The following is a 27,124-nucleotide window of genomic DNA, read 5'->3' as shown; positions in this document are numbered from 1 at the left end:
ACGAGGGCAGGAAACTGCTCGTCCACTGCCACTGAATTCTTCGATTTCGATAAAACTTGGTTAGACGCAGATCAGGGTTGGGAAACAATCGCGCAATAACACGTCGCGATAAACAGCTTATCCGCAATGAGAGCAGTTTTGAGTCGAAGTAGTATACGTTCGATTGCATAGCCTGACTTTACTGAGAGGTCATTCAATATCGCGTCCAAAGACATAGTATAGTTGTAACTGCGCATCAGCAGAATAGTGTAGTAATGGGTAGCAAAAAATCAGTTATCAGTTTTTAAATCCTAGTTTACGTATCTCGTTATAGGTTATTTTACCTGAGTTGAAACATAGGTTATTTAATTTCGTTTGTATGTTTTGTCTGTTTTATCCTCGGTCAGTCCTGGGATTTTTATCTGCCAGTTGCACCTTCTTTCACATCCGGAAATGTATGCTGATGTGAAAGACGTCGAGATACATCGTGGCTCGGGGTTAACGTTAAACTATACACTGTTTGATCCACAGTATACAGACACAGCTATGTAATGCGGAATTGACCACTAGGCACGATGAGAGGGGACGGAGAGTATTGTGTTATCAATAGAGAAGCAGCAGCAGAGTAGGTCCGTCAGGAGAGCTCTGTGACTTCGAACGTCACTAGTTATTGGATGTCACCTCAATAAAAAATGCACCAGAGACATTTCAACCCTTCTAAAGCTGATGAGTTCGACTGTTGGTGATGTTTCTGAGAAGTGTGAACACGAAGAAACAAATACAGCTAACAGAGTCAGAGAGACCTTCTTTGCTGACGGTCAGAGACCGTCAAGCGTTGTGGAAAGTGGTTATACAAAATCGCAAGAAATCAGTGGAAGGAATCACTTGTGAGTTCCAAAGCGAAACCAGCAGTCCATCTAGCGCCATGTCTCTGCATAGGAAGTTAAAACGAATGGGGTATAATGGAAGAGCAGATCCTCATAAGCCACACATTTCTGTAATCACATTTTTGTAACCAATGCAAAGTGATACACTAGGTGGTGTGAAGAGCGAAGCTACTGAACAGAGAAAGACTGGAAACGAGTGATTTCGAGTGATGAATCACGCTATACCCTGTGGCAATCTCATGGGAAATTTTGGATTTAGCTAATGCCTGAAGAACGTTACCTCCATAGTGTATAGTGCCAACTGTGAAGTACAGAGGAGGTGATGTTACCATATGGTGGTATTTTTCACTGTTACGATGTGGTCCCCTTATTGCACTTATGATAAACACAAAATGCTGCAGGATATGAGAACATTTTACAGCATTCTGTACTGCGTATGATAGAAACATAGTTCGTAGACGATGATTGACTGTATCAGCACGGCAGTGCACCATGTTATAAAGCAGCATCTGTAAGACAATGGTTTTTGGAAACTAGCATTCCTGTAATGGACTGACTTGTAGAGAGTCCCGACCTGAACCCAGTATAACACCTTTGGTATGAGTTAAAACGTCGCCTTCGCTCCAGAGTCCAGCGCACGATATCACTGTCTTCACTGGTTTCGGCTCTTGAGGAATAATGGGTTTCCATTCCTCCACAGACATTCAGACACCTCATTGAAAGTGTCACCAGCAGCGTCCAATCCGTCATAAGGGCGAAGGGCCGGCACACCACATATGAATGTCCACTAATAGGTGTTCGGATAACTTTGATCAGATGATGTCGGTCCTATTACAACTGGCTGCGTAAGTGAGTTCAAAGGTCGGAGGAAGGCAAGACGTAAGACCGTACCTAATAAAGCACTCCGGTGTTCAGACTAAGGTACAGGATGGTGACAGTTTTACTTTACATGGAACCGATTAACTAACTGTAACAACCAGTATTACGAGGGTAAGTCAATTATTATCCGCAATTTAGTTATATTATTGTTTATTTTGGTAGTAATGTCGGTTTACCTTGCTGACGCATGCTTTGTTTATTTGTTGTTATATCTTTGCAATTTTCAAGCTGCTAGGTTAGTTTCGTTATCGCTGCCGTGCTGTTAATTGTGGCTGCTCCACTATCTATTTACACCAAAGAAGAGCAACGTTCAGTGATCGGTTTTTTGTGGTCGGAAGGCGTATCATGGGCCGAAATTCATCGAAGACTTTCGGTACAGAACGGGAACAGTGTTTTGTCACAACAGATTGTCTACGAATGGATTGAAAAATTCCGAAATGGTCGCACAAGTGTTACGCACGATGAAGGAGCCGGACGACCGTTTACCGCCACAAATGAAGAAACCACTGAGCGTTCACGTGAAATGATTCTCTTAGAGAGACGATTAACTGTTGACGAAGTGGCACATCGTCTGCAAATCAGTCACGGTTCTGCCTACGAAATCATCCACAACAGACTTGGGTTTCATAAAGTTTGTGCAAGATGGGTCCCAAGACAACTTGCACTGTTGCATAAACAAACGCGCTTGAGCATCTGCAAAAAACATTTGGATCGCTATGGTAATGAAGGGACAACTTCTTAGACAGGATCATTACTGGTGGCGAAACGTGGATCCATCGTTACGAGCCGGAGAGTAAACGGCAGAGTATGGAATGGAAACATCAAAATTCGCCGTGCAAGAAAAAGTTCAAGACCTAACCGTCCGTAGTGAAACTGATGCTTACGGACGTACAAGGTCCAGTACTGGAACATTGTGGGGAAAGGGACAGAACAATAAACAGTGTACGTTACACTGAGATGCTTACTGCCAGGCTAAAGTCTGAAATTCGAAGCAAACGCCGAAGATTGCTCTCAAAAGGTGTTGTGTTGTTGCACGACAATGCCCGTCTGCATACTGCTGCCCACACTACTGAAACGCTCCAGAAACTCAAATTTGAAGTACTAGATCATCGTTCATATAGTTCCGATCTTGCCCCCTTCTGACTATCACTTGTTTGGCCCACTCAAACAGGCATTAAGGGGCCGTCGATTTGCCTCGGACGAAGCAGTGAAAGAAGCGGTGCATTCCTGGTTCGCAGCTCAACCGAGAACCTTCTTTTATGAGGGCATCAAGAAGCTTGTACAACGATGGACCAAGTGCGTTGAAACGCAAGGAGACTATGTCGAAAAATGATGTTCTTGTAAGTTTCCTATTTGATTACAATAAAACTTATAACTACTTTACGGATAATAAATGACTTACCCTCGTATCTAACACATAAAATAATGGGGCCATAATTGTACCCCATAGTAGTAACTTAAATAAATTGCACCAAAAGAATGGGGACTGTCTACCTCGTTCAAAAATATGACTATAGTCGACCATGAGTGGAAGTGAGCTCATTACCTATTTAAGAAATTGTCACTTGTTAATGCTGAGAATGTTTGTAAGCTATTTGTTTATTTGATAATTATGTGATCCACGTCATCGGGAACAATATCATAGTCAGCATCATTCAAGTACTACTACTATAACCGAAGACAAGTTCCGCAATTGTTACTAAAAGTTCATACGGTATATGCAGCTCATATTGCATTTACTCTATTTCTGTATTGATAACACAAGAGGGGCAAGCCATCGTCTACTGGCTGCAAAATATCATAGACGGCACAACAGAATTAAAGGGACTTAATCGAAACCCCATAATGTCTTCCACTGCGACGCTTAAGTTTGAAATTTGGCTCAGATGTGCCTACAACCTTTCTATGTAACGGTGCAAAAGCGTGACGCCCTGCGACGGCACCCTCGGATACGGCGACGCTTCAGACAGCAAGGTGTCGACACGTGCGAAAAAAAGGCCACATCTCAGAAGTTCGTGTGAGATGTAAGATGGGTTAAGGGTGGTAGGACGTCAAACGGGCCGACTTGGAGCAGGAGAGGCACCACAGGACATTTTAATTTCCACTGTCTATACTTTTACAAGTAAATTAATAAAACTTTGTCAGCATGACCAGGAAGGATTCAGGATTCACACTCGTAGCAGCGGAAGTTCAAAAACATAACCAAATAATTTTTTTACATGTGAAATTTCATCATTTTTTCACTTACTGTTGGCTGCATTTGTTGCTATACGTACACTTTCCTTCATAAGTAAGAGAGACTGTTCGATGAATTTTGCACAGTATACAAACCATACTTACAGGTGTCTGAAATTCTAGAATCTATTTAATTTATGAAAAAAATGAATGAGCTGTTACGTTTTAAACTTTATGTTTAGAAAAAAATCAAATTTTGTAGTTAATTATCTCAATTTTTACCAAAGTATTTAATAGATTTGGAAAATTCTAGTTTTTCATACACCTGTAAGCATGGTTTGTATGCTCTGCAAAATTCATTAAAGAATCGCTCTTACTTGTGAAGAAAAATGTACCTATAGCAACAAATGCAGCCAACAGTAAGTGAAAAAATGATGAAGTCTCATATCAAAAAAAATTATTTTGTTATGTTTTTGCACTTCCGCTGCTATGAGTGTGAATCCTGAATCCTTCCTGGTCATGCTGGCAACGTTTTATGAATTTATTTGTAAAAGTATAGACAGTAGAAAATCAAATGTCCTGTGGTGCCTCTCCTGCTCCAAGTCGACCCGTTTGACGTCCTACACCCCTTAATGATGTCACACTGACACCACATTTTACCACATGCTGACCAACTCCACCGTGAAAGTGTCACACGATGAGAAGTTCGTTACACCCCCTCCTACTCACAATTGTACCACTTCATTTTCTGCCTCCGCAGTGGAGGTTTGAACCACGACACCTGGCGTTGAAATCTCGCGGTTTTTTCACTTGTTTGGTTCAAATGGCTCTAAGCACTATGGGACTTAACATCTGAGATCATCAGTTCCATAGACTCAGAACTACTTAAACCTAACTAACCTAAGGACATGGTTCAAATGGCTCTGAGCACTATGGGACTCAACTGCTGAGGTCATTAGTCCCCTAGAACTTAGAACTAGTTAAACCTAACTAACCTAAGGACATCACAAACATCCATGCCCGAGGCAGGATTCGAACCTGCGACCGTAGCGGTCTTGCGGTTCCAGACTGCAGCGCCTTTAACCGCACGGCCACTTCGGCCGGCCCTAAGGACATCACACACATCTATGCCAAAGGCAGGATTCGAACCTGAGACCGTAGCAGCAGCTCGGTTCCGGACTGAAGCGCGTAGAACAGCTCGACCACAGTGGCCGGCTCATATCTTTGGCCAAGGAAAACATTTCAGACACACCGACGGTCAGAATCGACACGAAAAGACCTTAGAAGTTGGTTTAAAGGGTGTCAATGAAACCACCCCTTTCGCTGGGGCGTTGGTGGCCACACGTTTCGCGCACTAAGACGGCAGTTCGTAGGGCGATGAGCGACAGGAAGATGTTCGTGACAACCTTTGACCCTGCTAATACTCTCGGACGTTTCAACCTTTATCTATGGACAATGTGGGGCAACATTCCCACTGAACATGATTGTACCCGTTTGGAGTGCAGTACGACCACAATTTTTACTCTCGGGTACAGCTTGAAACTGCTTGGGACCGTTCAAAACCATTCGACGAAATTTGAGAGCGATCGAAGCAGTAAAGAATACTTTTGCTTTTTCAGCCCTCCTGTGAAGAATTCTCATGGGAGTGCAACATTAAACTGTGGGTGAATAAAACGGCAAAAGGTCCCTCTATGCTCCCTGTCAGAAATTTCGACACCAATTCAACCTGGTGGCTGCTCTGGCGCCTACGGGTTTGGCAACCCCCTCGACAACCTTGAGAGCGGTTTGTCTGGCTTCAGGCGCTAGAACAGCTGCCGGGCTGAATTAGTGTCGAAGCTTCCGACAGGTACATTTGTAACGTGCTCAGTAAAGTCACGTGGGTGGTACCGAGGATGTTGCGAAACTGGGGGATCTTAGAGGGATCCTTTGCCGTTTTATTCACAGATCTGTTACTGTTGCACTCCCGCATGCTCACGCCACTGGAGTGCGGAAAACAGAAGTGTTTCTAATTTCGTCGAATTGTTCTGAACCGTCCTTAGTGGTTCCACGCTGTATACGAGAGTAAAAATTGCGGTCGCGCTGCACTCCAAACGGGTACAATCGTGTTTAACGCGGATGGTGTCCTACAGTGTCCTTAGATGAGGGAAGAAACATCCGAGGGTATAAGCAGAGTCTAAAGTTGTCAAGAACATCTTCCTATCGTTCACAGCACTTCGAACTGTCATTTTCGACCTTACACCTCACATGAACTTCTGAGCTGTATCCTTTTTTCCGTATGTGTCGACACCTTCCTGTTTGAAGCGTCGCCGAGTCCGAGAGTGACGTTGCAGGTTGCCAAACTTCTGCATCGTTACAGAGAAAGGTTGTAGGCAGCTATGAGCAAACTTTTGAACTTACGTCTCTTAATGGAAGTTAAGGTTCAAATGGCTCTGAGCACTATGGGACTTAACTTCTGAGGTCATCAGTCCCCTAGAACTTAGAACTACTTAAACCTAACTAACCTAAGGACATCACACAAATCCATGCGCGAGGCAGGATTCGAACCTGCGACCGTAGCGGTCGCGCGGTTCCAGACTCTAACGCCTAGAACCGCTCGACCACTCCGGCTGACGACCGTTAAGGGGTTTGGAATGAGTGATCCTTCAATTTTGTTGCACATTGTAGATCGTAAGTTCATATCTCGTAATATAGCCCTTTGACAAATTTAAATATTTTGCTGTCAGTAACAGAAAAAGAGAGACAGAATAATAGGTGTTGATTACGTTATTCACTGTATACACTAAAAGAAGCATCAATGTAATTTCATATGACACTGTTTGTACCTAACAAAACGTTTATAATAACAGTTTAAATAAAGGAAATCAAAGTCTTTAACACAGAGTCTACTGCAAGGTCTTCGTAATGCCGTTTAAGATTTCTTCAATGATCTTTTGATTAGAAGAATGAATAATTAATTACTCATAGATAGCCATTGTAACCATGCTAATTAAATACGGGGCGTGTTAGTGGTATCTTGACGGCAATAAATATTCGCTGTCTTTCAAATCACAGAAGTGAACATTGTCAATGTCTCCGGAAACTTGCAGCGAAAATCGTACAGTAGGTTTATTGGGACTTTTTTTTCAGGACATGGACGTGTGCTGGAGATGCCATAGTGAGTGGACGTGTGTAGCAGGACAGGTACTTTGAAGGCGCCACAGTGAGTGGATGCATGGTGGGTAGCTATACTGTGATGCTTTTGCGGCTGCTCAGTAAATCTGCTGTTTATATAGAACTCATCGCTATCTGTTTTGCCAGCTGAGTGAAAATAACGGAAGCGCAGAGAATCTGTTCTCTCTACATTTTCGAAGACTTATTGTACGAACTCAGGAACAGAAGCCGACAGGTGAAATGTGCATATAATGTTAATGGCCCAAAGTGTATACGGAGAGAAAGTGTCGAAAAACTGTAAATAAAAATATTCCGGGAAAGCTTTATATGAGGTGGTAGACGGGAGAATGAAAGCAAACTAGGAGGTCCAAATGTTCTGCAATACACATGAACGATCCCGATTGACAGTGTTCTTACAGAAGTATTAAAGAATTAGACTTAAAAAATCTACGGAATATGTCAGCAGAGAGAAATCTAATGTTTAAATATGGATCAGAAGATAATAAACAAGTCGATTTCACTTAACATAACTATATCATTTAGTCATATCGTTGGTATGGTAACTTAGTGAAACGGAAGAAGGTCGAGAGCAAAAAAGAGGGGATGGAGTCTTATTGATAGGAGACCAAGATTTTATTCGGAATAGCCTGGCTTTGCACATTTGCCGCAAGCCTGCTCCTTGTCACAACGCTTAGGTACAGCTACATATTCCTTAGCCATTTCTGACCGAGTGATTCCAACTGGAATCACCAAATAATCTGGCTTGTGGAGCCCATATTACGCAGAAAATGTTCCCAGATGGAATCATAAGATGTAGTTCTGTTTTCTGCCAACAGATTGTAGCACCTTGTTGGTCGATAATAATCGAGTGTTAGGTCTCAATCTTTCGTTGTTTGTTGACATGAGCATGGCGTTCCTGTTTCGGTATGCAATAGCAACTTTGTAAAATAATAACAGGTATGCATTACATTTATAAATATTAGCTTTTATCTCTTTCTGTTGCTTTAGAACTAGAGAATAATGTGCTTATATACAATTTTTAGAATGTTTTTCAGAAATAAGAATTGTCACAATGAGAAAACAATGATTCCATTTGGAATCAGTAGGTTTTTGTCATGTGCAAACTTTAACATATGCTGATGTTGTTTACTGTCGATTAGACAGATATTTAGTTTCTGCTATCCACTTTTATCACTTCTAAATGTGCTATCAAAACAAATATTACATATAATCTGAAGAAGATACTGCTAATGGTTATTTTTTGTGATATTAGATTGCAATTTGTAGGCTATAAGTCACGATATAATTACTAATTTTATATGCTTCATTTGCAGGTATGTCGCGGGCACTGACAGATGCAGAAATTGTCGCAAGTTCGGAAGATGATATATCTGATTTTGAAGATGCTGACTTTGAAGAAGATCAGGAATCTAATTTGGAAGCTGATGTTCGAGAAAGAGTTTTTGGTGATGGAGATCTTGCTGATGAAACTGTAAATATAGACTATTTAGATATTCCTATCGAAATTCACACACTGAATGACAATGAAGAGAAAGCGCTAGATGCGACTCCCCTCGCTGTACGTCTTGAAGCACAAAATCCAAGTGATCTACATGTATGTCAGGTAAGAAGCAGACGTTGGCTACACAAAAATATGGAACCAGTAAATGTGACCTATCAGTCCACAGTTTCTGATCCGCCAAATGAGGAATTATCCCCACTGAATTACTCTGAAAAATTTATTGATAGTACTATCATTCAGAAACTAGTAGATCAAATAAATCCATATTCTACGCAAAAAACAGGGACGTCCATCGACACATCTACAACTGAGATGTCACAGTTTCTTGGAATCCAAATTTTAGCTGGAGTTGTTCCAGTGCCAAAGTATAGGATGTACTGGGCTGCTTCTACCCGTTATTAGCCTATAGTAGGAACTATGTCACGAGATCGATTTTGTAAGTTGAGGACTTATTTACACGTAAACAATAATGATAATATGGTACCAAGAGAACACAAAGACTATGGCAAATTGTTCAAAATTAGACCTTTTGTCGATCCTCTGAGAAATAATTTTTTGAAAATTGAGCCAGAGGAGTACAATTCAGTAGATGAGATGATAATTCCACTCAAGTCTCATACATCTATGCTGCAATATATAAAGAACAACCCACACCGATGGGGAGTGAAAAAATTTTCATGGGCTGGAGTAAGTGGCTTTGTGTATGATTTTGAAATATATGTTGGTAAAGGGACAAACATGAAAGATGGCCCTTTAGATATGAGTGGTAATGTCGTCATGAGGCTTGTAGATAATTTGCCTAAACATCAAAACCACAAATTATTTGTAGACAATTGGTTTGCTTCCTATTATTTGGCTATGGAACTAAAGTAGCTGGGAATCTACATGGTGGGAACTCTGAGAAAGAATCGACTGGCAGGGTGCTCCTTGCAGACAGATGGTTCTTTGAAACAAACTGGTCAAGGGTCTTATGATTACAGATTAGAGACAAATGAGAACATCATGTTGCTAAAATGGTTTGACAATAAGGGAATACACCTTATTTCTTCATATAAAAGTCAAGAGCCCCTTGAAGATGTAAGACGACGGTCTGTTGCTGCTAAGCAATACCTGAATGTCCCTAGACCTGCCACAGTAAAAGATTACAACACTTTTATGGGGGGGGTGTTGACCTGCATGACATGCTAGTACAACTCTAGAGAACAAATTTCAAGACCCATCGGTTCTACCTCAGAATAATATTTCAACTCGTCAACATGGCATGTGTTAACGCGTGGCTGTTGTACAGAAGACATTGTGGAAAAAAAAAGTAAAATACAGACCACTACTTGATTTTGTCAGTGATATTGCAGAAGGTCTTTTGAAGAGGGGTACAGCAGAACCAAAAAAGAGATGGCTTTCAACCAGTTCACCACGTCCAAACCCAACGAAGAAGAGGAGAACAGGAAAAGCAAATCGTCCAGTTGCTGATGTACGCTATGATGGTATAGGACACTGGCCAGAACACCTCCCTGACATAGCAAGATGTCAGTTGTGTATAACAAGCTATTTTAGGATAAAGTGTATGAAATGCAAGGTCTCAGTTTGTCTTAAGAAGGACAAAAACTGTTTCAGGGATTTTCATGTTATATATTGAGTGTTGCCATGTATTAACGAAACAAAATATGTTTCTGTAACAAAAAAATTCATATTTCCGTAATTTAATGTGTATTTTGTAAAATGTGCGTAGTTTTGCTTAAATAAAACGTGAACTGTCAAAAGGAAAAATGTTTACTTTTTGCTCTCACATGTCACACCATTTTCCCAATGATTTCAACTGGAGTCATTTCAAAAATCATACGCCAAAATATATTTTTGAAAAATATGATTAAAATTCTTGCTCACTGTGACCTAAAGACCACATAAACTGAAAGAAAATTTTTTTTCAGTGGTAGAAAATAATTCAGGTCAGAAAGGATGAATGGTCAGTGCTTCAAACTGTATGTAGACCCCGACTCTTTAGAGTACGAGATGACGAACCCTGGGGGGACCGCAATTATGTTTTTAACTGGACGCTTCCCCTTTGGTCCTGCGTTGAATTGTATTGCTACTTCTTCCTTAAATTCTTCTTCTGAAATATTTTTACTCGAGTTGATCTCGTAAAGTTCTTGTAGGAAGTCCTTAACTGTTAATGTAGCAGGTGTCTGATAGACAGCCAGAAGTAGTCTAAGTTTTCGGAGTTCCTCACATTTGTTATTCTTTAGCTGTGCAGTTTTCTCATGATTTTTTTTCATCCTTCTGTGTCTCTACTTCCAGAATCACTGTATTTGCTGTCGACCTAATGGCCTTGATTTTGATCTTATCCTGTCTGAGGTTGATAGTCTTTGTTAGGGTTTCTCTTACAGCCTTTACATCTTGATTATTTGCTGATTTAAAGAAAAGAGCACTTTTCTGTTTGGCTTTAGCTTGTTCAATGTGTTTTTCACCCTTCCTTATTGGTTTATGTGTTGTGCCGTCTGCAGTGACTGCCGCAAAGGATAGTGGAACGGACTTGCTTTCTATGTCAAGTCTTTGGTTCTCTTCTTTAAGGTCTGTTATTTCTGCCTCCAGGCGCTGGATTTGTGCTGCGAATCTGGGGCATTGGCAACGCCCAGTTCTTTCCGCACTCTGTGAGTCTCTTTACGAAGTTGTTCGTTTTGGTCTTCTAGTTTACACCGTGCAAGAGCAAACGCCCATATTTTATTTCGTACATTGGCTGAGATTTGCTTACAAATTCAGTCAATATGTCATCAACTACAGCGATCTTGTCTACTGTTGTCGCATCCAAGTGTCATATCGGCAGAATTACTTCGTCTCACTGCACCAGTATTACGTGCGTTATTTCACTCCTTGACGATGTGACGCTACCGCTGCTGGGATTTACTGCGGCTGCTGCCAGCTCGGGACAGTTAATTTTTCCAGTGTCTACGCTTAAACGGGAGACGGAGTCGGCAAAGTCAAAGAAATGCGACACACACGTCTTAGGTTCTTCAGTGTGCGAAGTGTTTAGAGTTAGCGTCGCCTTTGCGTTGACAAAAGTCTTCTACGAGTCCAAACAGGCTTCTAAGGTCCACTCACCTCCCGTAATAATGTTTATTAGCAGCAGCAGCAGTAGTAGTACGGAGGTATGCTGTCTGCAAGGCCATCGTTTGGTTTCGCCCGCTGAGACAGCCGTCTAGATGCGCGAGGCGAACAGGGAGAACAGCTGAAGGCTGCTGACGCGTCGGTTGCCGTTGCCGCTGACGGCGAAATCGGTGCATTGCTGCGAGGCAAGGCGTGGCGCGGCGTGCTGACGCGTGAGAACCGACTGGCTGACGCGAGAGACCGACACGCGCAGGCCTGGCGGGTGGGCGCGACCGCTCCGCTCCCTCGGTGTACAAGCGCCCCGACGTATGAATCACCACAAAAATTTATTCACTCTCCGTATGTAAATCACAATATCTAACGAGTAAGCAATAAACATACTGATCGAAATTTTCACTCTGCAGCGGAGTGTGCACTGAAGAAGATTAAAACTTTGTGCCGGACCGAGACCCGAACTCGAAACCGCAACGTCCGTTCTTCCTGGAGTGCCAGAACTGGAAATTTCGCAGGAGAGCTTCTGTGAAGTTTGGAAGGTAGGAGACGAGGTACTGGAGGAATTGTAGCTGTGAGGGCGGGTCGTGAATCGTGCTTGGGTTGCTCAGTTAGTAGATCACTTACCCATGAAAGGCAAAGGCCCTGAGTTCGAGTCTCAGTCCCGCATACAGTTTTAAACTACCAGGAAGTTTAATAAACACACTGTCTGAAAGAACACTCCCGGCACATGCGAACGTAAACACCAACTGTTCTTGCTCAGTTTTAACCTATGAAAACTGCATCGGAATGCGTAGCCACATCACGGTGCTACCGGCTTGGCAGCCATCTTGGGTACGAAACGGGAATTTTCAACCTGGTGCATAATTCGGACGATTGGCTTCAATGCTCACGGCGATTTCGCCTGATTTGCATACTGATTCTGAACCCTATGGCGTTCGAAAGAAAGCTTTTTGGTCGCCCTCTATATATAATAGTGTGTGTGTGTGTGTGTGTGTGTGTGTGTGTGTGTGTGTGTGTGCGTGCGTGCGTGCGTATGTGTGTGTTAATGAGGGCGTTCGCAAATGATACTGTGTTCATAGCGAATTCACAACGCCAGAAAACCGTAGCGCATTGTAGGAAGACTGCAGAGAATTAATTGTTGGTGCGGCGGCTACCAGCTGATTCTCGCCCTAAACTGATGTGACTCAGTGTCCGTAAACAGTCGGAACGTCTTCTTATTATTTGATTACACAATCTGACGATTGTTCACAAGAAATTGTCGTTGGCATTACATAACGAGTTGTATATATCCGGAGCTATTTAAATTGAAACGACGACATAACTAGGAAAAACTGCCAGACTGAAATTCCTTCAAGAAATCCTAAGAAAATACGTTTCACCCACGAAGGAGGTCGTTTACAAAACCATCGTTCGGCCAATTCCTACATTATGCTCATCATACTGGGGTCCTTGTTATGTTGGGTTAGTAGCGGCGATATGTACAATCCGAAGAACAGCATCAGGTTTCACCAGGGTTCGTTTAATGAGCACAAGGGAGTGAAGAAGATGTTCATTCGACTCCAATGGTAGTCACTGCAAGACAGGCAATGCACGTTAACTCAGAGATTTACTGTTATAATTTCGCGAGCGTACGTTCGAGGAAGAGTGAAGCAACGTGACACTTCCTCCCACATATCGCGAAATGACCATGACAGTAACATCAGAGGCGTTCTAACTCTTACAGAGCATAGAACAAGGCACAGTGGAAATGATAGTGTTACACTGCGACTTACAACGTAAGGTGGTTTGCCAAGTATAAATGTAGATGCAGGTCAAGGGGACAATAACACTATTACCATTTTGATGAAGAGGTGCAGCCCAGTATAACGTTAGAAAAGTAAAGCTGTTGTCTCATTCTGTTCAAGTAAGTTTTCAATGACTGCAAAGCCGCTCGGTATTTTCTTACGATTTCTATCAAATCGATAGGGCCAGATGACATTGTCGTTATGACACTCGAATTATGTACTGAAAGAGCGGACGTTCAATTTTTGTCTACCTATTATGATTTACATTTTTCATGGTGCCGCAAAAGACACGTCAGCGTAAAGCGGTGACGATTCGTAAACTAGACGACAGCTGTTTTCGTCTTTCAGACATGCACAACAAGAACAACCACCCCGTCCCCGCTTGTTAGAAAAAAAAAAAAAAGGTAAAGTGTGTCCGATGTACCAACTCAAAAAGATTTTTTATGTAAGATAATGAATAAATGTTTAGCTTTCCAGGTAACAAGGGCAACATAACGAAAAAACGTTTTTCCTTTATTATTTTAAGGTGGATGGAGCACCATAAATGAATCGAAAAATGTAGTCTGCACAGGAAAAAGCACGGCTCGTTTCTTGGTTTGTTAAAACGAAGTCAGACACCCAAGTTCAGAGAAATTTGAAAACGGAATACGGGAAACCACCATCCTCGCAGGCAGCAAAAAGAAAATTGCACAGGAACTTCATGGAAACAGGAAGTGTGAATCTGAGGCACCATATAGACAGGGCAAGGAGAAGTGACGAAGATACGCAGATAATTCGACAGGTTTTCCAGCGTTCACCACGGAAGTCTGTTCGTAAGGCATCAAAAGAACTGGGAATCCCTCGTATGACAATGCACCGGATACTCTGAGAGCGTCTTTATCTGTTCCTCTGAACTTGGGTGTCTGACTTCTTATCAATAAACCAAGACATTCACTGTGTCTTTTCTTGTACAGAATCAATTTTTTGAGTCATTTGTTGTGTTCCAGCCACCGTTCAACAACAAAAAAGGCTTTTTTTCAGTTGTGTTGCTCACCTCACTTGTAAAGGCAAAACAGTTAATCATTATCTAACACAAAAGAATGTTGTTGAGTTGGTGCATCAGCCAAACTTTTTTTCTCAAAGTTAATTAAGGTCGAGTTTTATGACACTGAAATTATAACGTACCTTTTGGGACACACTGTACAATGGAAGATGTGACAGAGCTGTCAGTTAGTAGTACCGGTGAATGGAAAGATTGAAAAACAAAAACTAAACTATAATCAATTCTTGAGTCGGTTAGTTGTCACAATTGAGGAAAAATTCTATGAAAAGGCGTAGTAGGGGCTCGTGCGGACTACGAAAATGAGTCTTGAACATGTCCCTACGGCACCACAGAGACGTTCTGTAATGAAGTGCAGTGCGTACAATGTATTCAGTAGCATTTCAGAAAAAAGATCAATGAATCACAGTGTGCCTGTAAAGACACTACTAGCCATTAAAATTGCTACACCACGAAGATGACGTGCTACAGGCGCGAAATTTAACTGACACGAAGAAGATGCTGTGATATGCAAATGATTAGCTTTTCAGAGCATTCACACAAGGTTGGCGCCGCTGGCGAAAACTACAACGTGTTGACATGAGGAAAGTTTCCAACCGATTTCTCATACACAAACAGCAGTTGACCGGCGTTGCCTGGTGAAACGTTGTTGTGACGCCTCGTGTAAGGAGGAGAAATGCGTACCATCACGTTTGAGACTTTGATAATGGTCGGATTGTAGCCTATCGCGATTGCGGTTGATCCTATCGCGACATTGCTGCTCGCACTGGTCGAGATCCAATGACTGTTAGCAGAATATGGAATCGGTAGGTTCAGGAGGGTAATACGGAACGCCGTGCTGGATCCCAACGGCCTCGTATCACTAGCAGTCGAGATGACAGGCATCTTATCCGCATGGCTGTAAAGGATCGTGCAGCCACGTCTCGATCCCTGAGTCAACAGATGGGGACGTTTGCAAGACAACAACCATCTGCACGATCACTTCGACGACGTTTGTAGCAGCATGGACTATCAGTTCGGAGACCATGGCTGCGGTTACCCTTGACGCTGCCTCACAGACAGGAGCGCCTGCCACGGTGTACTCAACGACAAACCTGGGTGCACGAATGGCAAAACATCATTTTTCGGATGAAACCAGGTTCTGTTTACAGCGTCATGAAGGTCGCATCCGTGTTTGGCGACATCGCGGTGAACGCACATTGCAAGCATGTATTCGCCATCGCCATACTGGCGTAACACCCGGCGTGATTGTATGAGGTGCCATTGGTTACACGTCTCGGTCACCTCTTGTTCGCATTGACGGCACTTTGAACAGTGGACGTTACATTTCAGATGTGTTACGACCCGTGGCTCTACCCTTCATTCGATCCCTGCGAAACCCTACATTTCAGCAGGATAATGCACGACCGCATGTTGCAGGTCCTTTACGGGCCTTTCTGGATGCTGCCCTGGCCAGCACATTCTCCAGATCTCTCACCAACTGAAAACGTCTGGTCAATGGTGGCCGAGCAACTGGCTCGTCACAATACGCCAGTCACTACTCTTGATGAACTGTGGTATCGTGTTTAAGCTGCATGGGCAACTGTACCTGTACACGCCATCCAAGCTCTGTTTGACTCAATGCCCAGGCGTATCAAGGCCGTTATTACGGCCAGAGGTGGTTGTTCTGGGTACTGATTTCTCAGGATCTATGCACTCAAATTGCTTGAAAATGTAATCACATGTCAGTTCTAGTATAATATATTTGTCCAATGAATACCCGTTTATCATCTGCATTTCTTCTTGGTGTAGCAATTTTAATGGCCAGTAGTGTAAAAACTAATTAAGAGAAAGCTGTCATCTCTAAATTACAATAATTTCAAACGACAGTGAAATGTATAACTAGTAAATGAAATGGAAAACCCCTGTGAGATAACGTACCTTACCACTCAGGTGCGTGTCATTGGTAAAAGATACAGTGGCCGGCTTGGTTACTTTGAACAGCCAGAGCGTAAGGTTCTTGTCAGGGATGCTCCTCATGTCTTTAGGGAGCGAAGGGCGGAAGGCGACGCGGACCCACAGAGCAGCAGCCTTCACCCGCAGTTCTGGGCCAGCTCCTTCCCCTTCCATTTCTTGAAATCGAGAGAATTCAAGGAGGGTCTGGCCATTTAAGGTGTGACCTGGAAACATAAAGAGTACAGTTGTTAGTTGTCTGGACACATGTACTGTAATTGTTATTTTTATTGTCTAAATACAGACAGCAAGTAAGTAAAAAAATATAATATATGATCGTGCCCAACGTAAAGTCCCGAGGGACTGGAAAAAAAGCGCAGGTGACGCCTGTATATAAGAAGGGTAGAAGGACGGACCCTCAAAACTTCAGACCAATATCGTTAAAATCGGTTTGTTGCAGGATTCTCGAAAATATTGTCAGTTCGAATATAATGAATTTCCTTGAGACAGAGAAGTTGCTGTCCATGCATCAGCACGGCTTTAGAAAGCATCGCTCCTGCAAAACGCAACTAGCCCTTTTTTCACATGATATCTTGTGAACCATGGATGAGGGGTATCAGACGGATGCCATATTCCTTGACTTGCGGAAAGCGTTTGACTCGGTGCCCCACTGCAGACTCCTAACTAAGGTACGAGCATATGGGATTGGTTCCCAAGTATGTGAGTGGCTCGAAGACTTCGTAAGTAACAGAACCCAGTACGTTGTCCTCGATGGTGAGTGTTCATCGAAGGTGAGGGTATCATCTGGAGTGCCCCAGGGAAGTGTGGTAGGTCCACTGTTGTTTTCTATCTACATAAATGATCTTTTGGATAGGGTGGATAGTAATGTGCGGCTGTTTGCTGATGATGCTGTGGTGTACGGGAAGGTGTTGTCGTTGAGTGACTGTAGGAGGATACAAGATGACTTGGACAGGATTTGTGATTGGTGTAAAGAATGGCAGCTAACTCTAAATATCGATAAATGTAAATTAATGCAGATTAATAGGAAAAAGAATCCCGTAATATTTGAATACTCCATTAGTAGTGTAGCGCTTGACGCAGTCACGTCGATTAATTATTTGGGCGTAACATTGCAGAGCGATATGAAGTGGGACAAGCATGTAATGGCAGTTGTGGGAAAGGCGGATAGTCGTCTTCGGTTCATTGGTAGAATTTTGGGAAGATGTGGTTCATCTGTAAAGGAGACCGCTTATAAAAGACTAATACGACCTATTCTCGAGTACTGCTCGAGCGTTTGGGATCCCTATCAGGTCGGATTGAGGGAGGACATATAAGCAATTCAGAGGTGGACTGCTAGATTTGCTACTGGTAGGTTTGATCATCACGAGAATGTTACGGAAATGCTTCGGGAACTCGGGTGGGAGTCTCTAGAGGAAAGGATGCGTTCTTTTCGTGAATCGCTACTGAGGAAATTTAGGGAACCAGCATTTGAGGCTGACTGCAGTACAATTTTACTGCCGCCAACTTACATTTCGCGGAAAGACCACAAAGATATGATAAGAGAGATTAGGGCTCGTACAGGGGCATATAGGCAGTCATTTTTCCCTCGTTCTGTTTGGGAGTGGAACAGGGAGAGAAGATGCTAGTTGTGGTACGAGGTACCCTCCGCCACGCACCATATGGTGGATTGCGGAGTATGTATGTAACTGTAAATGTAAATCTTTCAGGTTCTTTCGTAATGAAATGTACAGTTACCCTAGATGCTATTAACATTGTTACTAAACTATGTTGCGTATAGCGTGTATCGAAAGTAATCGCGAGTAGTGAACTATCAAATGACTCAAGTTGGTTGGTTGGTTGTTTTGGGGAAGGAGACCAGACAGCGAGGTCATCGGTCTCATCGGGTTAGAGAAGGACGGGGAAGGAAGGCGGCCGTGCCCTTTGAAAGGAACCATCCCGGCATTTGCCTGGAGCGATTTAGGGAAATCACGGAAAACCTAAATCAGGATGGCCGGGCGCGGGATTGAACCGTCGTCCTCCCGAATGCGAGTCCAGTGTCTAAACACTGCGCCACCTCGCTCGGTGACTCAAGTAATAGTAAGTAGAACAGTATATAGATCAGCTTGGTTCCTGAAATGTTTAGTTTCTGAGTTAATGTCAATGTCTTATTTTCTTACGTATTTCGTTGCTTCTTGAAAGTAACTTTGATATCAAATGTACCCTTAGCCGAAGACACTAATGCACATGTGTTCCATGTTAATCGATTAGTGGGCAGCTTGTCCGAATCGCGCTTGCAGGAGACATTTAAACCGCTGGTATCAGACTGGTAAGGGGAAGAGAGGTGATAACGTAAAGTATCACCTGACTTTCTATGAAAAAATGCGTTTTCAACCATCAGCTGTTTATTTTAAAACATAAATGTCGACCGGTTTCGGTCATGGACCACCTTCACAGGAAGTAAGATGAAAACAGATAAGATAAAAACACATTTCATGTTCCATTTAGACTGATATAACGTCAAAACTGTCATAATGAGAACTCACAATCAATAGTCAAGTACAGCTCTTCCAGAAGCAACGAATACGATTCACAGTGATTAATGTCACTAGGCTATACACGGTTGGCGGTGGCGTGTTTGTTGCTGTTAGAAGTAGTTTAACTTGTCGCGAAATTGAAGTAGATAATTCCTGTGAGTTAGTATGGGCAGAGGTCATTGTTGGCACAGGAATAAAATAATAATAGGATCCTTTTACCGACCTCCCAATTCAGATGATACAGTTGCTGAAAGGTTCAAAGAAAATTTGAGTTTTATTGCAAACACGTACCCGACTCATACGATAATAGTTGGTGGGAATTTAATTTACTCTCTATATGTTGGCGAAAATACATTTTTAATTCCGGAGGTAGGCATCATCATCTGAAATCGTGCAAAACACATTCTCTGAAAATTATTTCGAGCAGTTAGTTCATGAGCCCACGCGAATAGTAAACGGTCGTGAAAACACACTTGACCTCATAACAACAAATAATCCTGAGCTAATAAAGAGCATCAAAACCGATACAGGGATTAGTGAACACAGGGTTGTCGTAGCGAGACTGAATGTTCTAATCCCTAAATCCTTCAAAATTAAGAGAAAAATATACTTATTCAAAAAAGCAGATAAAAATTCACTTGACGCTTTCCTAAGAGACAATCTTCACTCATTCCAAATTAATAATATAAGTGTAGATCAGATGTGGCTTGAATTCAAAGAAATAGTAACGGCAGTAACTGAGAGATTTATACCAAATAAATTAACAAACGTCGGAGCTGATCCTCCTTGGTACACAAAACGGGTGAGAACATTATTGCAGAAACAACGAAACAAACATGCCAAATTTAAAAAGACGCCAAATCCCCATGATTGGCGATCTTTTAGAGAAGCTCGAAATTTAGCGAGGACTTCAATGCGAGATGCTTATAACCGTTTCCACAACGAAACTTTGTCTGGAAACTTGGAAGAAAATCCAAAGAGATTCTGGTCGTATGTGAAGTATGTTAAGCGGTAAGAAACAATCAATGCCTTCTCTGCACGATAGCAATGGAGATACTATCGAAGACAGTGCTGCCAAAGCAGAGTTATTAAACACAGCCTTCCGAAATACCTTCACAAAAGAAGTCGAAGTGAATATTCCAGAATTCGAATCGAGAACAGCTGCCAACATGAGTAACGTAGAAGTAAATATCATCGGAGTATTGAAGCAACTTCAATCACTTAATAAGAGAAAGTGTTCTGGTCCATACTGTATACCAATTAGGTTCCTTTCGGAGTATGCTGTTGCATTAGCTCCATACTTAACAATCATATACAACCGTTCGCTCGACGAAAGATCCGCACGCAAAGACTGGAAAGTTGCACACGTCACACCAATATTCAAGAAATGTAGTAGGAGCAGTCTACTAAATTACTGGACCATATCGTTAACGTCGATATGCAGCAGTATTTTGGAACATATATTGTGTTCAAACATTATGAATTACCTCGGAGAAAACTGTCTATGGAAGCACAGTCAACATGGGTTTAGAAAACATCGTTCCTGTGAAACACAACTAGCTCTTTATTCACATGAAGTGTTGAGTGCTATTAACGAGGGATTTCAGATCGATTCCGTATTTCTGGATTTCCGGAAGGCTTTTGACACTGTACTACACAAGTGGCTTGTAGTGAAATTGCGTGCTTATGGAATATCGTCTCAATTATGTGACGGGATTTGTGATTTCCTGTCAGAGTGGTCACAGTACGTAGTAACTGAGGGAAAGTCATCGAGTAAAACAGAAGTGAGTTCTGGCGTTCCCCAAGGTAGTATTATAGGCCCTTTGCTGTTTCTTATTTATATTAACGATTTGGGAGAGAATCTGAGCAGCCGTCTTAGGTTGTTTGCAGATGACGCAGTCGTTTATCGGCTAATAAAGTCATCAGAAGATCAAAACAAATTGCAAAACGATTTAGAAAAGATATCTCAATCGTGCGAAAATTGGCAGTTGACCCCAAATAACGAAAAGTGCGATGTCATCCACATGAGTGCTAAAAGGAATTCGTTATACTTTGGTTACACGATAAACCAGTCTAATCTAAAAGCCGTAAATTCAACTAAATACCTAGGAATTACAATTACGAACAATTTAAATTGGAAGAAACACATACAAAATGTTGCGTGGAAGGCTAACCAAAGACTACGTTTTATTGGCAGGGTACTTGGAAAATGTAACAGATCTACTAAGGAGACTGTCTACACTACACTTGTCCGTCCTCCTCTAGAATACTGCTGCGCGGTGTGGGATCCTTACCAGATAGGACTGACGGAGTACATCGAAAAAGTTCAAAGAAGTGCAGCACGTTTTGTATTATCGCGAATTATCCTTACCAGATAGAACTGACGGAGTACATCGAAAAAGTTCAAAGAAGTGCAGCACGTTTTGTATTATCGCGAATTATGGGAGAGCGTATCACTGAAATGATACAGGATTTGGGCTGGACATCATTAAAAGAAAGGCGTTTATCGTTGCGACAGAATCTTCTCACGAAATTCCAATCACCAACTTTCTCCTTCGAATGCGAAAATATTTTGTTGACGCTGACCTACATAGGGAGAAACGATCACCACGATAAAATAAGAGAAATCAGAGCTCTTACGGAAAGATATACGTGTTCGTTCTTTCCGCACGCTATACGAATTTGGAATAATAGAGAATTGTGAAGGTGGTTCGATGAACCATTTGCCAGGCACTTAAATGTGATTTGCAGACTATCCATGTAGATGTAGATATAGATGTACATGAATGTCAAAGGGTCGAAAAATCATGGAGGAACATATACACATGAAACTGGCAGACAATCGTCTACAACTGATGTTGACGATTGTCTTTGCTAGTTTCATATCTATATGTTCCCCCAAGACTTCTGGTCCGTTTGACATTAATCACTTTGAAGTGTGTTCGTTACATTCAAACTTCGTAAATATTCTAGGATTGGTCTCACAAGTGTTATGTCAGCCACCTTATTACCAATGGACGGAAATCTACCGTCTGTTTTACCTACGACTGAGCGTATGTCATCATTCCACTTCACATCCCGACGATCTGCAACACCCCCGAAATGTTATCATGACCGGTATGGATATGTGTGCAGCTGTTTTCATATAATACTTAATTACAGATAACTACAGAATATGTAAAAAAAATCTAAGGTTACTTTTATTATTGTTTGAATTGTCATTAGTATACAATACGAACAGTAAGGCTCCCAAGACACATCTCTGGCGCACACTTGAAGTTACTTCTATATCTATCTGTATGTACTGAATCAAGATTACATGCTCCGTCCTTCCTACCAATAAATCTTCAATCTAGTCAAAAATTTCAGTCTGTAGGCAATTTTTCACTTACAAGCGTTGTTACGGTAATGAGCCAAATGATTTTCGGAAGAACGCACCAAATATTTTCCATTTTGTTCGGAACGCACTAAGGTGGTGTGCTAAACCATTGTATTCTGTAAGAAAGTGAGCACTTCGAACATTTTGCGCAAGACGTTGTGAACAATTCGTGAAATTTGACAAATGGCAAATGTAATGAACATTTGCTTCAGCTGACATACTATGAGCGATAGCCTCATCAGTCGAAAACTAAGTATTTCCGTACCCAAGTTGACTTGAAGTTTTCTTTTTATATGAAGAATCTGAACCCTCAGTATTGACACTTCGTTAATACTCAGTGAATATAGACCACAGTTAAGTGAACATAAAATAGTGCAAAAAGTGGTGCAGTATGATTAAAATTATGTTGTTGATTGATACTTCATGCAATATACGAGGGCTATTCCGAAAGTAAGGTCCGATAGGTCGCGAAATGGAAACCACGGTAAAAATCAAAAATGTTTTATTTGCAACAGTTAGATACACCTTGCAGCTACTTATCTCCATAGTCGCCGACCCGACTTAGACGTGTATCGTAGCGTTGTACCAACTTTCCCATACCCTCGCTATAGAAGGCAGCCGCCAGTGCTCTCCGCCAATTCTCTACGCTGGCCTACGGCTCGTTGTCTTGTGCCGAAATGTTGTCTTCATAACCAGCGGTTCATGTGACCTGAGCTGAAACTCAGAGGGAGACAATTACGGGCTGTATTGTGGGTAATCTCACATTTCCATTTGAAAACGATGCAGGAGCATCTTCATTGCCCCTGCAGAATGCGGCTGAGAATTGTCTTGAAGACGAAACAGCACGACAGTTATGTAATGTTAGCTGCATAGCTTCAGGGGAAATTTCTCACCAGGCCCCCGTACTTGGCGGCAGACACTATTTCCCAGACATCTTTACGCACTCACTGCGAGCTCAGAAATGAGAAGAGCGACGTGATGCTAACTGGGGTTATACTAGTGACACTACCCAACACATCTGTGCAAAGCTTTATCGGATTTTCATAGTCGTTTCCATTTCGTGACCGATCGGACCTTACTTTCGGAATAGCCCTCGTATTTCTAAAACAGATTTACTTACAAAAAGCAATGCATTTCTGCCATTTAATTTTTTATTTCTAACACAATGCCAAATGCGTCCGATGACGTTGTTTTTAACATATTGCTTGCCTTCGTTATTATACAACAATGCTCACAGTTTAATACGTCGTGAGTGTGACGACTTCTCTTATTCACCTTGTAAGACATATGTTGTCTTCTTATCTCTTTCATTGATTCTAGGATAGGTTTATTTAACTTGGTATCATATTATGTTTTTGCCTGTGTTCAATTCTGTGAAGCAATACCGCTGCACAGAGGAAATTCCGAAAACCCACATTGGAAATGAGTCAAGAAACGCACCGCTTCCTGAAACGTAATGACTACGACGCTAAAATAGAGAAATTCGGGCTCATGCGGAGGGGTATCAACTATCGACTGCCTTTCTTCCAGCCTACCATATCTGATTCGAACAGGAGGAGGAGAATATTGCAGTGGTACCCTTCATCACACACAGTACGGCAACTTACGGATCCAACTCCTGTGCCGTAGCCACGGCTACATCTTCCCGTACTCTTCAATGGTTGCTGCATTTTGGTCTTCTAAGTCCTATGAAATTACTAAGACTGTCCTTAATTTGGGCTTTTCTTCGAAAATATTTATTGTATTCCATGCGATGTTCTTGCATCCCTTAGTCATCTATCACAGTGAGTATCGATCAGTATGTAATACGTGCCTATGCTGAGGTAAAATAAATGTCTATGAAATATAAATACAAAAACGGTGATGACAATTTACGTATTGCACATGCTGTCAATGAACGACACGCAGTCATGCGTTTCTTCATTAGAAGCAATAACAAACCGGGAAACCGTCATCAGTAGAATTTGGCACAGATTTAATAATCGAGGGCTAACGGACGGCAGCGAATCGAGTTCCGCCCCTGACGTTCTCGCCATTCATTCACGGTCTATAACGCTTCAGAGACCGTGCTAGGTAGAGCAGTGGTTGACACACTACACTCACATTCGGGAGGACGACGGTTCAAATCCGCGTCCAGCAGTCCAGGTTTAGATTTTCCGTGATTTCCCTACATCGCTTAAAGGAAATGCCGGGATGGTTCCATTGAAAGGGCACGGCCGATTTCCTTCTCCATCCTTCCCTAAACCGAGCTTGTGCTCCGTCTTTAATCAACTCGTTGTCGACGGGACGTTAAACACGAATCACCGCCTCCCTCCTAATGCCTTAGAACAGATGAAGTACTGTGGAGAAGCACTATGGGGTTAAGAACAATGAAAAGGGTGTGATATTCAAGCACAAAACAGGAACATTTGGAGCAATTTCAACCAAATTATTTAGGTACATCACTTATTATTTGCATAAAAATACTTTTGGAGTAAGACTGCTCCCTGCCATTAGGGGATCGAGCGTGGTTGAGAAGAGGTGACGTAAAAATGTTCGACAATGATCTGTTAGTATTTATTTTCAGTATTTAATTCGCTTGTAATACTTCAGAACGTATGACGTGGAATTTGTTTGTTATTTATGTGCTGTTCAAGTAGCGAGAATGAACACTAGAGTGAGCCAATAATTTTGCCAATGTGTTTAGAGACCTAAGATCAAGCAATACCGCTTCATACAACGGATAAATTTAGCATCCTCTCTGTAATCGTATGGTGTAAAACAACAGAGAATCAGACATATAGGTGAACAATATATGTCAATATTCCTATGTTTAACATATCCTCCTAAACCTCTGGATTGATTTCAACCAAAATGCTACACATATTATTTACTATCTGGAAAGAAATAATGTGATGGTGAAAACCACCAACCTCTCTCATTGGGGCGAGTATGGTGGTGATAACATGGTGATGGATAGAGAAAGGGGGGACACGGAGATGGACGGAGAGAGGGAGGAGGAGGAGGAAATTTACGAGTGAGTGGGGAGGAGAAGATGAACAGAGAGATGGAGGTAGAAGGAGATGGGACAAAGACAGGCTGGTGTATAGACAGAAGGGACTAGGAAATGGACGGAGAGAGGGGGGAGGAGGAGATGGACAACGACAGGGGGAGGTGGAGATGGACAGAGACAGGGGAGGTGTATTAAGAGGGGGAGGAGGATGTGGATAGAGAGTGGGGGAAGGGAGATATGGATAGAGACAGGGGGAGGAGGAGATGGACAGAGAGAGGTGGAGGAGGAGATGACAGAGAGAAGCAGAGGAGGAGGTGAACAGAGAGAGGCGGAGGAGGAGTGGATAGAGAATGGGAGAAGGATGTGGATAGAGAGTAGGGGAAGGGAGAGGTTGATAGAGAAATGGGGGAGGAGGAGATGGACAGAGAGAGGTGGAGGAGGAGATGAACAGAGAGAGGCGGAAGAGGAGGTGGACAAAGAGAAGATGGAGGACAAAATGGACTAATAGAAGATTGGAATAAATAAATACCTGAGCAACGTCAGGTTTGCCAGCTAATTGTATATACAGGGTGATTATAATTACAGTTAAACTTTCAAACCGCTGTAGAAATAACACCACTGGTCAGAATGACGTGAGATTGCAACGGAATAGTACCGGGGAAGGGAGAAAAAGTATGGCAGAAGAAAAAAAAGTGTGAAAATTGATCAATAGATGGCGCTGTATTCGTCAGAATACATAATGAAAACACCAGTCATGTGCACGACCCATTGAAGTTGCTACACGGATTTTCCTCCTTTCGCGTCTGCGACTTTCACCACGACTGCCTCAATGCAGGATCGCGCTCTGTTTGTAAAGCTGTATTACAAGAAGGATAACTGTGCACACGTCGTTCTGCAGAAGTTCCAGACACTGAAGGGTTTGAAAAAAGGCGTTGGTCCGATGACTGCCATGGGTCTGAAGGAAATGATTCGGAAATTCGATAAGACAGTTTCTTTTGGTGTGCAACCTGTTAGAGGGAGGAAGCGAATTGATTCGACGTCAATGGAAGCAGTGGCCACAGCATTGTAAGAGGAGACGAGTGATGGTGTGCAAACTTGTAGTGCACGGAGAATTCCCCGGACAGTGGATATACCCGTGAGCACGGTGCGTAAAATCCTACGAAACATCCTTCTTTGCTATCCTTTCAAAATTACTGATGTGCACGAGTTGCTTCCTGTTGACCTGCCAGCAAGAGAGACCTTTGGTTTAGAATTTCTTGCTCGTATGGGAATGGACAGTGACTGGCCAGGGAAGATTTGTTGACAGACGAAGCCCACTTCCATCTGACAGGATACGTCAATACACAGAATTGTCGAATATGGGCAACGGAAAATCCACACGCAAATCATCCAGTACCACTTCATACTAGAAAGGTCACTGTGTGGTGCGAGTTTACGGCATCATTTGTTATAGGTCCATATTTTTTCCAAGAGACAGGTGCTACCGGTCTTGTCACCTGCACCGTCACTGGTAAGTGCTAAGATTATCTTCTGCGCAACCACGTCATTCCATCTCTCCAGCAGCGTGGATGTGTGGATGGGATCATTTTTATGCAAGATGCCGCACCTCTGCACATTGCAAATCCAGTTAAGCAGCTGGTGAAGCACCATTTCGGAAATGCTCGAATTATCAGCCGCCACTTCCCTACAGCCTGTCCGTCCCGATCAGCTGATCTTAATCTGCGAGAGTTCTGGCTCTGGGGCTATCTGAAAGATGTGTTCAGTGTTCCGACTGCA

The 27,124-nt window shown here is 42.4% G+C and overlaps 1 protein-coding gene across 1 annotated transcript in view; it reads right to left on the bottom strand.

Moving 5' to 3' along the window:
• LOC126249808 (inhibin beta chain-like) overlaps positions 1-27,124 on the bottom strand; it is a 319,721-nt gene that overhangs the window by 14,081 nt on the left and 278,516 nt on the right. The window contains exon 2 of the mRNA XM_049951506.1: positions 16,432-16,670. Within this exon, the coding sequence (XP_049807463.1) occupies positions 16,432-16,670 (239 nt within the window). The remainder of the gene's footprint in view (positions 1-16,431; positions 16,671-27,124) is intronic.

This window comes from Schistocerca nitens, chromosome 3 (assembly GCF_023898315.1).
Source record: "Schistocerca nitens isolate TAMUIC-IGC-003100 chromosome 3, iqSchNite1.1, whole genome shotgun sequence".
NCBI classification, from domain to species: domain Eukaryota; kingdom Metazoa; phylum Arthropoda; class Insecta; order Orthoptera; family Acrididae; genus Schistocerca; species Schistocerca nitens.
Note: the sequence above shows the minus strand (reverse complement) of the source record. Positions and strands in the feature narration are given on the sequence as shown.